The 15412-nt window shown below is 52.1% G+C and overlaps 1 protein-coding gene across 4 annotated transcripts in view; it reads left to right on the top strand.

The window, feature by feature from the left end:
- The window catches only part of NCAM1 (neural cell adhesion molecule 1), a 321012-nt gene extending 307800 nt beyond the window's left edge, over nt 1-13212 (top strand). For 2 of the 4 annotated variants that reach the window (XM_079929222.1, XM_079929223.1), the window contains exons 16-19: nt 5280-5487; nt 6674-6790; nt 7782-8588; nt 10028-13212. In XM_079929222.1, the coding sequence (XP_079785348.1) occupies nt 5280-5487; nt 6674-6790; nt 7782-8588; nt 10028-10148 (1253 nt within the window). In that variant the 3' untranslated portion in view covers nt 10149-13212. The remainder of the gene's footprint in view (nt 1-5279; nt 5488-6673; nt 6791-7781; nt 8589-10027) is intronic. The other 2 variants (XM_079929220.1, XM_079929221.1) reach the window with 1 other exon arrangement.
- The last annotated feature ends 2200 nt before the right edge of the window (nt 13213-15412 follow it).

Consider the following 15412-nt stretch of genomic DNA (forward strand, 5'->3'; position numbering starts at 1 on the left):
CAAGGGCCTATGTCTGTGTTTCTGAAGATCTGGCCCAAAGTGTGGGGAGGCCTGACATCCATGACCCTGTCCCCTCAGCTCATTCTGGGCCAGGCAGGCCTCAGCTGAAGCAACGTTGGGGTCATTGCATTGGCCCCATTCGGATAGGCCCGTGGTTTGTAAGGGACGCCCTTTCGGGAGACAGCATTCAGGCACGCCCGCCCCCACCGGACACTGAGCCACCCTCATGGTGACTGCAGCCCTCAGCCCCGCCGGGAGCCCCTGAGACAGGCCCTGAAGGAGGGAACGCTCGCTGCCCCGCTCAGCCGCCCTGCCCCCGCGCCCTGTCTCAGTGCTGCCCGATCTCCACACGCCACAGGGCTTCTCTGCTCGTGTTTTGCAATATTTATACGGCAGGTTTGGATCACGTTTTTCTACTAATAAGAATGCTAACATTGTTGTGTAGATAATCAGCGAGGCCTTGATGAAGTTTACACCTTTGCATTATTAAAGGAAATAACAGTTCATGTGAACTCACCAGCGTGTTTGGATTTTATTTGATAGTTGTGTATCCTACAAAGTGCCAAAATCCCTTTGCCTCCACCTCACAGGTACCTGGATTACTTTGATTGCCCCAGAGAGCCCTTTAAATTGGACCCCAAACTCGTAGCTTGCTGAGTGGAGTTCTAGTCAAAGGAATCACTTTCCCTTCCTCATGAGGAGTGATGCAGTTTTCTCAGCTCTCCTAAGAGCTGCTGTGGGTCACCGCCTCCTTGGACTTCCCCCAGCAGACAGGGCGAGGGGAAAGTGCCTTTGCGGAGCCAGAAGGTGGTCACCTTGGGGTCAGGGGCACACTCTGGGCCACCGGAACCACAACTCTGTTGCAAGTTCTCGCGATTGCACGGCTCCCTTAACGACTTCATATCCGAGGCTTCACAGAGTGACGTGGTGACAGAGAGAATCTAAGAGAAAGGTCTCATTGGCAAGCCCTATTCTCTCTATAATCACACTTAGTTGGATGCCTCCTGAAAGCCCCAAGACCAGCCATCTATTCAGCAGATTCCAGGAAGGAACAAGCAGACGAGTGAACCAGAACCTCAGCTTAATTGGTCTGAGAGGCGGAGGCGGGAGGGGGCACTTCTGCACTGATGTCCCGTGACACAGTGACTTGGGCCCCCTCAACTGCAAGGTGGGAGATGTCTTCCCATTTTGAGGCATTTATGAGCATAGGCACTTGTAGGTCTCAGTCTTGGGCAAGCCAGGTGTTCAGTGCCGACACCTCCCAGACCAGGAACCACAGAGATGTGCAGCCCCAGCTCCATAGCCCTACCGTTCAGCGCAGCTCTAAGCGCAGAGGTTGTGGAAGAACTGCTCCCCAGAAGCACTCTATGTATGCAGGTGTACAGATGGGGTAGCCAGGAGAGGTCAGGGGAAGGTCATGCAAAGATAGACCCCAAAGTTGTTTTCTTTTCCTTTTGTCAAATGTTAAGCAGGATGCAGGAGATAACCTTTGTCCTTCTAGTTTCCTGGACTAAGCAATTCTGTCGTAGCGACCAAGAGGTAATGAATGTTGGCTTGACTTGGGTACCCTTTCATTTGCATTCTGTGTTTCCTTTATTTACAGTTTTTTGTAAAGGCTCCACACATCCTTCCTCCAGCTTGAGGGGTACCTCACTTCCTCTGGAAGTCTAGACTCTTAATGGTGAACTGGGTGGTCCCTTGGGGATAAGTCTTTTTTCTCTCCATCCATCAAGTACATCAGTTAGGTCAGGGCCACCAGGTAAGACTGCACAGCTCATCCTTGGGTGGGGAATCATAGGAACAGCTGTTATTCATTGTAATGCAGGCAGAAAACTTAGAAACAGTGGTCCTCAAAGTCTGGGGTGCATGAGAATCGCTGGGGAGCTCCATCAAATCCTGAGCCTCAGCCCCAGAGATTCTGACTTGGTAGAATGGGGGAACCCCAGAATCTGAATTCTTAACAAAGCACCCCAGGAATTCTGCTGCAGGTGGAGAAACATTATGCTGAAAGGTATTTATTTTTCAACTAAAGATAAAATCATAAGAATCAATGAATAAAGATGGGACCTACCAATTGTCTTGCAGGAAAAAGTCCTGCTCGGTACACACTGTGGAGGACATGGACATTAGGGAATCTGTACCCTGTGCTGGGGACTGCAGGACATCTAACATGCAATGACAGGCCCTTAGAGTTGAAGAGGACCTGAAGACATCCTCTATCCTAGGCTCTGCCCAGTGCAGGAACCTCAACCAGAGCATTATGGTATCCCGGCCAAGGGATTTTCCAGCCTCTTCTTGAATGCCGCTGGCAACAGGGAGCTCTTCCAAGGCAGCTCACGCCACACTTAAATAGCTCTTGTGTGTTAGTTCTGTCTCATGTGAGCTCAAGTTTGCCTCCTACCCCCATAGTTGCCATCCACTAGGGACACTGAATAAGACTGCTTCCTTCTCATGACACACCTTTAAATATTTGGAGACAGTGTTCTCATCTCCAAGGCTAAACACTGTTCCTTTGTTCAACAAATATTCTTTGAACATTTCTTATAAGTTGGGTTGTCCTAGATGCCGGGGAGACAAGAGACATGGTACCTGCCAGGATATACTAGAGGGTGGGGCAGCCAGATAAAAGCATGTCAATGAACAGAAAATGACAGATAGTGGTAAGAGGAGCATAAAACAGGGTAATGTGGTAGGTACTGGGTAGAGGTGCCTGAGTGGATAAGAGATCAGGGCAGGGGAGGGGGGAACCTCTGCAAGAAGGTGACATTTGAGCTGAACCTGCAAGAAAGCAAAGAGCCACCACAGGGTGCCGGGGCTGGAGGGTTCCAGGCACTATGACAGGAACGGGCTGGGCGTGGTGAGCAGATAGAATGGAGCTGCTCCCGGCTAGAGCACAGGGATTGGAGGCAGGGCTCAGTGCCCTGAGTTGTGATGGTCAGAGGAGTGGGAGAGTCCACAGCACGTGTAACACCTTTTAGACCAGGGGAAAGAATTTGAATTTTATATCAAATGTGAGAGAAGACCATTGCCCTACCTTCTGTTTTATATCAGTCTCGTTGCCCTCCTGGCCCTTGGAGGTGTTGGCCTTGGCCTTCAGAGCAGTGCAGCCCTCTGATGGATCTGCTGAGCCCAGAGCACAGGTGGATAACGGCTGCTTCTCCCACACCGAGCAGCTTTGCAGTGGTTTGTTTTTCTTCCTTAGAGACCTGACTAGTTCCCTAAAACCGTATTTATGTATAAACCTCAGAACATGGTGTTAGTGCCTTTGAGTCCAAAAATACAGACATTCTTTCCCCACGAAAATACCTTAGGCTCCTTCTGCAGGAAGTAGACACTATTGGGTATGGGTGTCAGGTGGCCTCCAGCCCTGAGTCGTGGGATGGGGAGGAAGCCCAAGGCCGTATTTCTTCCCTGTTCAGGGAAGCAGCTTTGGTATTCTGACGACCAGGAAGGCCTGCGTGGCTTTCTTTGCTTTTGTGTGTGGATGTGTGAGCGCCACGGGGGAGCAGAGTGGACGGTGTGCTACTGGGGAGAAGACCGGCTCTAGCTGACCGCAGGGACCCATGGCCAGTTTCCTGCTGCCAAAGCCCGGAGACAGAATGGTCAGAGCTGGGTCCTCTGAGCATGGAGCCCGTTGCCAGACTCGGGCCTTCCTGGGGAACAGGCTGTGTCTTCAGTGTGGGTTGAAAGGGACCAGTGGGGGAGCCTGAGGAGGGGCTGGGAAGCAAGAGCAAGGTCCCAAGGAGGCAAAAATATTCAAGATCTTAGGAGGTTCCTCCAGCGCAGGCCCAGCTGAGCCCTGGGTGCCAGGAATTAGGTTGTGAGTGGTCGTCTCTTATGTGCTGGCCAGTGCCTATACACTGAATTGAAGTTAGAAATAAGGGCCATCAGAATAGGACAGCAGTTGAAGGAGCCCCGCCATGCCTGAGCAGGGCCCCTGGGACACACAGAGGGCCTCCCAGGAGCACAAACCACATGGAGACAGAGTGTGTGGCCCATCTCTGTCACCTTGGGTTACCTGTTCTTTCCATTATTTGGCACGTGATGTGGCCAGAGGCCCCTGGGCCTGGCCCAGATTCAGCAAAGGCCCTGTGAGACCCAGGTTGTGTTGGCCACAGTTCCTGCCTCCAGTCAACACGCCTGGGTGACCCAAGTGGGTCCAGAGGACACAGGAAGCTTCAGACAAGGTCTGGTGGTACGATGGGGCTGCCCCTCTGGATCCCTGTCCCCCCAGAAGAAAAATGAAGCAGGGTACCCACTTTTCAGCCTGGGGTCATGTTTTCCACACTGGCTTCCACAGAGCTCTGCATGGGTCCTTGCTTCCCCCAGCACAGCCTTCCGCCTCCCAGATGCTGGTGGGAATCACCAAGCGGGCAGGGGTCCACCGCAGGCACCTAGCACCAATCACGAGGGGGCCCTATGGAGCCGAGCCTGGGGTCCTTCCGTGATACCATCAATAGCCCAGGGCCCCCAGGGGATTCTAGATGGACACCAGGGAGTAAGACACAGAGGTTGAGTCATTCCAGTGAGTCCAGCTGGAGCGGGGATGCCGGGCGCTGCTCAAAGGTGAGAATGTGTGTCCGTCTGTGGTAGGCACGCGTCCTGTGTGAGTGAGCCTGTCGTGCGTGGGTCATCTCTGGGTGAGTCGGCTGGGTTTCTTGAAATCTGATCCAAGCGTGCCTGGCTCCCAGATGGTGAGTATTCCCAGCCCTTCCGCCTCGCCCTCTGGGCCGAGCGAGGCCCCCATATCTCCAGAGTAAGTGGCTTCATTCATCTCCCTGGTGCAATGAAGAAGGAGATGGTCCAAAGTCGGGATCCTCTGGAGCGGCTCCTAAAGAGGGGGAAGGAAGCGCGCAGGTGCACGGGGCGTCTTGATGTGTCTGACGTCCCCACAAGCCCAAAGGAAGCCCTGGGAACCCTCTGTCGCCCCATCTGGGACCCTGTCCCTGGCAGCTCCCAGGGCTCACGGGGAGACCAACTGAGTGTGGGTTGAGAGCAGGGATGGAGACACATTGCCCAGTCTCCTCCTGACGTGTGGGTGCCTTGTGCCCTTGTCCCCTGGTCTATGAGAGGAGGCTGCCATCCCTCCCTCTTGAAGAAAGAGACGCTGTTGTCTCAACACCTGGGGGTAGAGAGGCCCCAGGGAAAGTGTCACTCTGAACACAGATGCCACAGCCGTCCTGTGGGCTCTACCCCACCCCCAGGGCTGTTGCTCAGCAGGTCCAGGTCTGCATCTCAGTGTACTAACCAGCACCATCCCTCTCTCCCTCCCCCACAAGCCAACGGCAGCCCCACCTCAGGCCTGAGCACGGGCGCCATCGTGGGCATCCTCGTCGTCACCTTCGTCCTGCTGCTGGTGGCCGTGGATGTCACCTGCTACTTCCTGAACAAGTGTGGCCTGCTCATGTGCATCGCCGTCAACCTGTGCGGAAAAGCCGGGCCTGGAGCCAAGGGCAAGGACATGGAGGAGGGCAAAGCCGCCTTCTCGTGAGTGCAGACCCGCCCGCTGCTGCGGAGCGCTACACTCTGCCCCGGCCTGGGGCCCAGCGAGGGAGCCACCTTAGCTTCCCCATTGGAAACCCCGAGGGGAGCAGAGCATTAGCGAACTGTCTCTCAAAGCATGGTCTTCAGGGGTACCCGTTTAAAAAGCAGACAGCTGGACCCAACCCCACATCTAGAATCGCATAGACGTTTGAAATCCCTCCATAGGTCAAAATGAGGGGAATTGTCAGAGCTAAGCCTGGAGGGGAGCTACCATGGAGGGGTCAGCATTTGAGAGACACACTTGCCTTGCTGCCGTTCATGCATCCATCATTCAACAAATATTTATGGTGCGGCCGCTACAGGCACGGCACCATCCCCAGGCATGAGGGGGCAGCAGTGAACAAAGCAGATGAAAGTACCTGTCCTCCTGGAGGACGATCCAGCATCCTCCTGCAGGATGTGCTCCAGCATCTCTGGAGAAACAGATCCTGAGCCAAATAGCAGGAACCTTCACAGACTGTCACTGGGTGGGGCTGAGGTGGAGCGAGGCGAGAAGGGACGGAGCAAGGAAATCAGTTGTTAGCGCCACCCCATGCCAGGCACTGTATATACACACACATACGTCATGTACTTATACATGTATGTACATGCACACACATGTACACATGTTTTACTCACATATACGTATGGCTATACTTATACATGTATGTACTTACGTATACTTATACGTAGACATATACATACATCATATACTTACACGTATACATACTTACATATACGTACACATATACTTATATATACATCATACACTTATCCGTGTTCGTACTTACGTATACATATACACATATGCGTACATACTTACGTGTATACAAATATAGATGACTTGAGCACTGGACTGTGCCAGGCACTGTGCTAAGATTATCTCAGTTAATGTTCGTAACGTCTAGGCAAGGTAGAGACTGTTATCTGCCCCATTCTCCAGGTGAGGAAACGGAGGTATGAGTGAGCAGGTCACACGGCCAGCAAGAGCGGAGGCTGAGATGCCGCACTTGACTCTGGTTCTGGATCCCACCACCCCCCCACCCCAGCCTCGAGCGAGGCACAGGTGCCTGAGCCGTAGCTGGCTTCCCTGGGAGCCCCCTGCATCCCCCAGCTCCCTGGGATGGAACCAGCAGAGCTGTCTCCACAGGAAAGATGAGACCAAGGAACCCATCGTGGAGGTGCGAACTGAGGAGGAACGGACCCCAAACCACGACGGAGGGAAACACACAGAGCCCAACGAGACCACGCCGCTGACGGAGCCCGAGTACGTGGGCGGGGCGGGCTGCCACCTCCTCGGCACAGCCTCACAGCCACCACATCTCCCTGCGCACAGCTCCATGCTTCCCACCCACGGCTCCCCAGCCGAGCATGGCAGGCTAGAATTCTGGAGTGCTGGGCCAGGAATGCCTGACCCCACTCTCTCCCTAGAGAGGAGGCATTCCTGATTCTACCTGGGTGGCTGTGGGTGCCTTAAAGGCTCCGTGCATACATGGGATCCCTAGACGCTGTGCCCAGCTCACACACACATTCTGGAAATGGCTTAAGGAGACAAAACTTCATTGAGAGAGGCTGAGCTTAGCAGATTCTGTTTAGGATTTCCAAGAACTCTAGGGTTTTCTGCCTTCTTCCTAAAAGGGCGAGGGAAGCTGGGGCCCTGGTAAAAACTCCCTGGTTCTCCTGGTCTCGGAAGCCTTGGGGACCCCCAGTCAGAGCCACATCCAGCTGTGATGGTAATGACCACGGGGGTATCGTGGGTCCTGTGGGTTTGAAGGAAATGGAGTTTAATGGAAGCACAAAATCTCTGGCTGGACCACCCACAGCCCTGAGGGACCACGGGGAGCCCTCTTCGTCTCAGGGGCAGGTGGGCCCAGTTCCCCAGGGACCTAGGTATGACGCCTGCGGTGGTGGACGCTGAGCTCCAGCTGGCCTCTCCCTGAGTCGAGATGCAGGCAGGGGTCCGAAAGGGCCGCCAGGGCTGCAGGGAAGGGAGCCCGTGCAGATCGGGAGGGGAGTCAGCAGGGAGGAAGGTGACAGGCCCTGTTAGACTGCCGAGTTCTCTGTTGTCTCCTGTGTCCTCTTCTGCCCGCCTGGGCGTGTGCTTCCTCTGACGTCCTCCTCTCTCTGTGGGCCTGTGTCCATGCCTGTGCGTCCCCGCATGCCAGCCCCCGGCCCCCGCCTTGGCCTCCGCCCTTCCCGGCTTCTCTGTCCGTCTCAGCTTCATCGTCTATCTCTTCTACTTCCTGTCCTCCCCACAGGCTGCCTGCTGACACCACAGCCACTGTTGAGGACATGCTGCCTTCTGTCACCACCGTCACCGCTAACTCTGACACTATCACCGAAACCTTTGCCACTGCTCAGAACAGCCCCACCAGTGAGACCACCACCCTCACCTCCAGTATCGCCCCCGTGGCCACGGCCACCCCTGATTCAAACTCTGTGCCCGCCGGCCAGGCCACCCCTTCCAAGGGGCCCGGCGTCGCCGCCACCTCCCCGCCCCCAGCCTCAGCCCCCAAGGTCGCCCCCCTCGTTGACCTGAGCGACCCCCCGACCTCAGCCCCCGCCGCCAGCAACCTGTCCTCTAGCGTCCTGGCAAACCAGGGGGGCGTGCTCAGCCCCAGCGCCCCTGCCAGTGCGGGCGAGGCCCCCAAGGCCCCTCCGGCCAGCAAGCCGGTCCCCTCCCCGGCCGGGGCAGCCGGTCCCCTAGCAGTGGCACCGACGACCCCCACCCCAGAAGTCCCCCAGGCCAAGCAGGAGGCTCCCGGCACCAAAGGTCCGGACCCTGAGCCCACCCAGCCCGGCGCCGCGAAGAGCCCGGCCGAGGCAGCCAGGGCCCTCGCCAGCCCGAAGAGCGAGGCGGCCTCCATCAGCACCACAAACCCTGCCCAGGGCGAGGACTTTAAAATGGACGAAGGGAACTTCAAGACCCCAGATATTGACCTTGCAAAGGATGTTTTTGCAGCCCTGGGCTCTCCTGCTCCCGCCGCTGGGGCCAGTGGACAAGCCCCTGAGCTTGCTCCTTCCACTGCCGACGGCTCTGTTCCTCCTGCACCAGCCAAGACCGAGTACGGCCTCTCTCTGTCCATTGTCGTCGGGTGGTGTCCCGTGGTGGTGGTGTGCGTTTGTGCTGTGTCCTCCCTGTTAGATGTGTCTTCAGCCTACTCCAGAGCTTCTCGGAGGCGACTGTCAGCCAGGGGCTGGGCCGAGGCAGAGAGTGGGGACAGGCAGCAGGCCCGGCAGGCAGCCGCCTGCTGACTAATTAGGTCACGTTAATTAGGTTTTATCCTTATCGTCCTAGCAGTGGCGTCTGTTGCCCCTGGAGGAGCCTTTGCATTCGGGCCACTGATGAGCGTAGCTTGGGAAGTGAGCTAAGGAGGTCAAGGTGCCCTGATCGGCGACACTGGGACCCACAGACAGTGTGTCATCCAGGGCAAGACCAAGTCCCCACCAGAATGGCACGGGTATTCGGGAAGTAAAGAGGCAGACCCTGAGGCTCGTGTGGGGAGAGGATCTGTGTGGTCTAGAAGGCCCTGTCACACTCCAACCGACACACCTACCCACCCACCCTTGCTTCTCCTGCCCTTGAGGGACTGGGAAGACGCAGAGCTCCCAAGCACTGAATGACTGCTGGGTCTTCCAAGTTCGAGGCCAGGTCCTTCAGCTTACAGGTTTCTTCAGTGTGAGGCCAAAATGCAGGGGCACCAGCTGGGGCTGGGGTCTGAGTCTGCTCTGGTGTGTCCTTAAGCCAGATTCTCACTCTTGGGACTGAGTCAGACAGAGGTTTTTATAGAGACTCCTGTGGCTGCCCCCAGATAAGCGGAGGTGCTGCCCCCAAGAGCAGCAAGGGGACCCTCCCCAGGAGCCCCGAATCTGTCAGAAAATAAAAGGACAGCCCCGCCCACCCAGCTCCCCTGCAGCCCGGCAGCCCACTCTGGCCTCTCACCAGACTCCCATGGAAAGCTGCCTCAGTAACAAAGAGCATTTTCTTACCCTGCCCTGGCAAGCCATAGAGGCCTCACCAGGAAAGGCAGAGCACAGAGGGGTGGGGGTGAGGACAGGCAAGTGCAGGTGGTTTGCAGAGGGCCCCCTGGGATCAGTACCAGGGAGCCCAACATACATGATTTATACCAAGCTGGGCTGCTGCAGCCATGCAGCGTGAGGAAAAGCCTGCACCTGCTGCACTTGCACCAGCCCAGGTAAAGCTGGAGCCCCTGGCCTCAGATTAGGGCCGGAAGGGCTCCTTCCGCTGATTCAGTGGCTCTCTACTTTGGCTGCAAGTTAGAACCACTTGGGTGCTTTTAAAAGTCACCACATTCATAGCACTTAAATCAGGATTTCTGGGGACACGGCCCAGGCATCAGTGATTTTTAGAGACTCCAGGTGATCCTGACGTGCAGCTGAGTTTGGAGACCAGTGCTCTAACTGGAGCCCCCTTTGAGGAACTGGCCAGAGGGTGCGTTACTGCAGACCGTGGTCTCAGTGCTGTTTTCCTGATTCTCCGCAGGAAGGGTCCTGTAGAAGCAAAGCCGGAGTGCCAGGAGACAGAAACGAAGCCAGCGCCAGCCGAAGTCAAGACGGTCCCCAACGATGCCACACAAACAAAGGAGAACGAGAGCAAAGCATGATGGGTGACGAGACACCAGCAAAGATCAAAATTAAAAGTGACACAACAGCTTCACCAGAGCATCTCCAATATCTCATACACACACACACACACACACACACACACACACACACACACACATCTCATTCCTCTAGTGTCTTTTGCCTTTAAAAAAAAAACTAAGCAGATCAACGTGGGATCTCCTTTTTGTAGCTTTATAGAAAGGGTTCCTTTGCTGCGCACTCACTTGTAAGAAAATGAGACAAAAAGGTGAAACCCACAGCCAAACTAGGACTCTCCGTTCCCTGAAACCATTTAAAAATCAAACAAAAGGACCCCAAATTAAGAATCTAGGAAGCTCAGAAAAATAAAATCTCTAGGTTCAGGAAGACCGCACTTGGTGTTGCCCAACTGGCACAGACCAGGTTCAGAGAAATACTTCCAGACACTAAGACTAACCGAATGAACAAAGTCCAAGTTTATTTTTATACTTTCAGTCGAGTTTGAACTCTGTAAAACCTCATAAATAAGTTATAATTTCTGTTCACTTTGTATTTGTCCAGTATGCAAAGTGTGTCACCCTTTCTAGCTGAATTCAATTCCCACATAGACTCTTGTTTTGTAGGAAGAATGCCAAATTGCAGCTTCTGGGGGTAGATCTCAATTTGCAGTATTCGGATTTCTTTTCCTTTCCTTTTCTTTTTCCTTCTTTTTTTTTTTACCTTTCTGCCAACTTTGCTTTCCAGTGTTTACAAGTTGACAAATGTTTGACTTCAGTTGTGTTTCAATGTCTGTGTAAAAGAGCTGCCTTTTTTTTAAGTTACAAGTACTGCCCAGGGGTGTAGGATCGTCACAGGACAGCTTCACGAAATCTGATTGTTTACAGTGGCTCTTCCCCCCTTTCTGATTTGAAATTTTTGCCTGTGTGCGACTCAGGTGAAAATTCATCTCGTTCTGGAATGGTTTTGCTTTCGGGTTTTCAGTTCTTTTTTGTTTCCTAGGGGGTTAGACCACTTCTGATTAGCTACCACCTGCCTGTTATCTGTGAAAAGGATCTGCTCCCCAGGCATCCCTGTCCTTCCTTTTGAAGGACTCTTAGGCTTTGTTGAATGAAGCAGAGAAGATTGTATAGTTGGGGCTGGTCTTGGTGAACACACATTTTTACCCCAAACATCCCCTTTTTTGTAGAAAGCCAAATAAAATATATACGTACAATTTCCTTTTGAGCCCAGAATCTAGATTTGAGCGGAAGAGCATGTGTGCTTCAGGGAATTAGTGTCTTTTTTTGGAAGTCTGTTGAAGTAAAATAACATCGGCCTTCTGTTCACTTAGGCAGCGTTTGTAGAAACAAAAGAGAGAAAAAAAAAACCCAACCTGCTGTCTGGAGTCATAACACAACTTTCCTGGATTGGAAACCAAGTGGGGGAAAGAAAAATACAGAAACTTTAAGGGGGATGGGAGGGGGGAGAAGGGAAAAGCCAGCCCTTTGTATAGAAATTTTGCTTTTTTTTCCTCATTCTACTTTAGAACTGCAAGCTTGTGCACTGTGGATGCGTGAATATTTTAGTGTGAAACGTGTTTTTGTCATAGTATTGAAATAAAACTTCAACATAGTTTGGTTGTGGAAGGTATAGCAGATAGTTCAGAAAAAAAATATTCAGGAAACAAAAATAAATCTTAAAAGGAATTGAAGCCTTTAAACAAAGAAAATGAAGTCAAAGCGATTGTGATAATGAAGAAGATGCTAAGTCAGCAGAAATCAGCACCCTGCAGGGACCTTTCGCAAGGTACAAAACAGCAAGAGGTTAGGGTAGCAAGACTTCCCCTGAGTCTGTTCTGTGGGCCACACTCCCCAGTGTTCTGACACTTCTGCAGACTAATCAGTGGCGCTATGCTAGATAATCATATCAAACTGTGAAAAATAATGGTCTTGTCATTTGCTCAGTGTGGGTTTATTTTGCATTTTCTCAGCTCCTGAGGATGGAAATGGAGGATCCCAGTCTACACAGCTCTGGCCCTTTGACATTAGGGCTTGCACAAATCTATGGTTCGAATGCACAGGCCCTCAGGAACAAGTCAGGTGAAGACAGTTGTTAGAGCACACAGAGCACACAGCAGATGGGAGCTCCTGGGCGTCTGAGACAGACGGGGAGGACCCAGCGGGGAGTGGTAGGCTCTTCCGGTTCCCCAGGTTGTCAGTGGAATCAGTTCCTCATCTTGTGATGTTAATGGCTTTGACTACCTAGGCCAAGCCCACACTATACCTCGTCAAGACTGTGCATCTCACTCCAAGGGGTTGTGGTCAAATAAACTGATTTTGGGTTCCGGTGGTTAGGAAGAGAAGGAGGTACGGTCAACCCTCAGATAACCTGGCCCAGGGCAGCTGACTCCCCTGCCCCCTCCCTAAACCCTGGCTCTGCCATTGGCTGGAACCCAAAACTCTGCCAACCTTTCGTTTTGCCTCTCTCCCATCATACAGAGATTTGTCTCTGCAGGCGTGAGCTTTCTTTTCTTTAAAAAAAAAAAAGAAACAGAGCAATGCTTTCTTTAAAATCAAAGAGGGAGTCACTTAATTTTCAAGACGTTCTATCTTTTACGTTAAAGGATAAAAGCTTATAGTTTTCCTTTTTTTAATTTTTTGAAGGAGAGATCACTCTACCGGTTTCCAGCGGCTATGTGTCTATATGTGTATGTACCATACATATGTATTCACATAAATACCGGCGTGGCCAGATTCTGCTGGAGGGGCACTCAGGTGCCGTGCACGGGGCCTCGGAACCCTGAAGGGCCGTAGTATATATAGTGCAGCTTTGAAGCGGAACGCTATTTTCACACTTTTCTATGGAGCCTTCCGTCCCAGGTTTTCACTGTAGGCTGTCTGTCTGGATGGTGGTTCTCAGATCTCCATTAACATCTCTACCCAGCATTCCCGACTTCGGGGGCCTTCTCTCTTGTTACAAACTTTTTACCAAGTGAAACATCGATACCACCTTTGTTTCCATTCTCACTGGTGTAAATACTGAGTACTAACTGAGAATTTTGACTTTGCATTCTGTCAGAATACTTGTGTTCAATAAAAATTGAAAGAAAAAAAAAGCTCTTGTGGTCCAACTGGGATTTATTTCAGATCCGTGGAAGTCTGGCATGTGAATCAAATGTGGAAATGCCTCTGGTATTTTTTTTTTTTTACCTCATTTAAACCCAGGGTCTTGAGTTCATGTTGCCTGAATGATAGTTTTTAGTCTTTTCTCTCAGGTTGTTAGAGGAGTCCTTGTCGAGAAGGGCCAGACATCAGATTCAGAAAGACTGCATTCAAATCCTGGTTCTGCCACTTCCCTGTTGACCTTGGAAGAGTTACCTAATCTCCTCCAGACTCAGTTTCCTCTTTTGACAAACAGGAAATACCAAGCTGTTAGAGTTGGGGTGCTGGGTAATGAACGAAGCAGCATATGGGAAAGCCTTGGCACATAGTAGGTGCTCAACGAATGGGAGTAGAGCTGTCGCCTCCCTGGTGTATGATAACATCAAACCCACCTGGAATAACAGTGCACACCTGAGCTCCAAGGTGCCAACGCCGAGGTAGATGCATGAGGCTATTCTAGAATACGTGATGCCTCTCCTTATTCCTTTGTCATCCCATTCAGCTCGTGGAGCCTTAATTCAACCCCTGGGATTTACTGAAACCTCTGAGCTAGACAGAGAGTGAAGAAAACTTTGCCTCAGCTCAGAATTCTCTTGCATATGCTGCTGTCTGGCTGTGTTGGGAAGCAGCAGCCAGTAGAGTTGGGATCATCTATTAAGCTATGGAATCAGGAGTTCCTGGGGAAGAGGCCAGGACGAGGGTGAGGCAAGCAAGGAGCCCAGGGAGCAAAATGTAACTCCTTCTCAGGGCCGACCCTGCACCTGCACGAATCTGAGTGACACCATCTTTCGGGTCTATGGCCCTCACGCTGGTTTCAGCCTGGGGCAGTGGAGCCCTCTCCTGGGGTGGTATCTGCAGCCACTCCCAGAGTTTGTCCCTTCCCTGGCCCTAGGGCCTGTGTAAATGGCACAGAACGACATGCATCTACGTGACTTCCTGTGCCACAGATTTCCAGCTGCATGTGGGGTGAGGGGCTGTAAGAGCACATTGCTTTTCAGGATGTGGGTAACCCTCTCCATTGATCCATGAGGGCTTGCTTCCAGAGCCTTCCTCCTTCAGGCTAGTCTCCTCTCTGATTCACTAAGCATTTCTTGAGTGTCTCAAGGTGTTCCAAGAGACAGCAGTGAACAAAACACTCTCCGGTGGAATGTGTGTTCAGTGTGGGGCTGAGGATTCTAGACAGGAACCTAGTACATTGTGGAGTCATTGGGCTGTCCACCCGCATTCCAGTTCTCCCCGCTCCTTCCCAGCACCTGACAGGATTACACTTCTCTCTTCACTTCCAGTAGATGTGGCCACGTGGCTTGCTTCCCACAATGATACAGGAGCAGGGGAGTGCATGTCCCTTCCAGGTGGAGCCTTTGAAAGCCAGTGGGTCTCTCCCCTGCCACAGCAGCCAGCAGCAGTGCACGTGGTAGAAGGGCCATCACCTGGGCCCAGAGTGAGGGGTGTGAACAGAGGACCCATGATGGGCGTGGCGTGTGCGTGTGGGATCAACCCAGTGAACGTTTTAACAACCAGCTCTTCAAAGAAGGAGGGGAGGGGTGGGTATATAAGTACGGGGTGTGTGTGTGGTGTGTGTGTATGTTTATTAGAAACTTTGCTGATATAAGGAATGCAATTTACAAATAGTAAAACAAACTACTCTACGCTGAAATGCCATGTACCCAATCAATACAGATGCTTTGGTTCATTTTTGCTGAAGTCTTGTATCCATAATCAACCCACGGCTGCAACTGATGGATGAGCGTACTTCCAACATGAATGTTGCCTGATGTATTCACTTATGTTAATAAGCAAGACGAAAGTGACACGATGAAGACCTATGGGTCAGAACTTCACTCATTTATCAGTGGTGAGCAACCTCTTTGCCGAATCAGGTGTAAGTGTTTGAATACTGCTTCAGTTTCTGCTATTCATGGTGTAATGGCTGCAGACGTGACACACTTGGAAGTTTAATCTGCATCATAAGTATTTGCCCCATCACTTTTTTAAGTCTAGACAAACACACACAGAGAGACACAAAAACAATCAAACCCTGATTTGTAGCCTTACTGATTTCAGGGGTGTGTAAATATTCCCAATGTGGCTGATTTCTACATGTCATCACTGCGTGAGGAGTTAGGTAGAAATGCACAGTAGCA

Source organism: Stenella coeruleoalba (assembly GCF_951394435.1).
Source record: "Stenella coeruleoalba genome assembly, chromosome: 8".
Classification (NCBI taxonomy): Eukaryota; Metazoa; Chordata; class Mammalia; order Artiodactyla; family Delphinidae; genus Stenella; species Stenella coeruleoalba.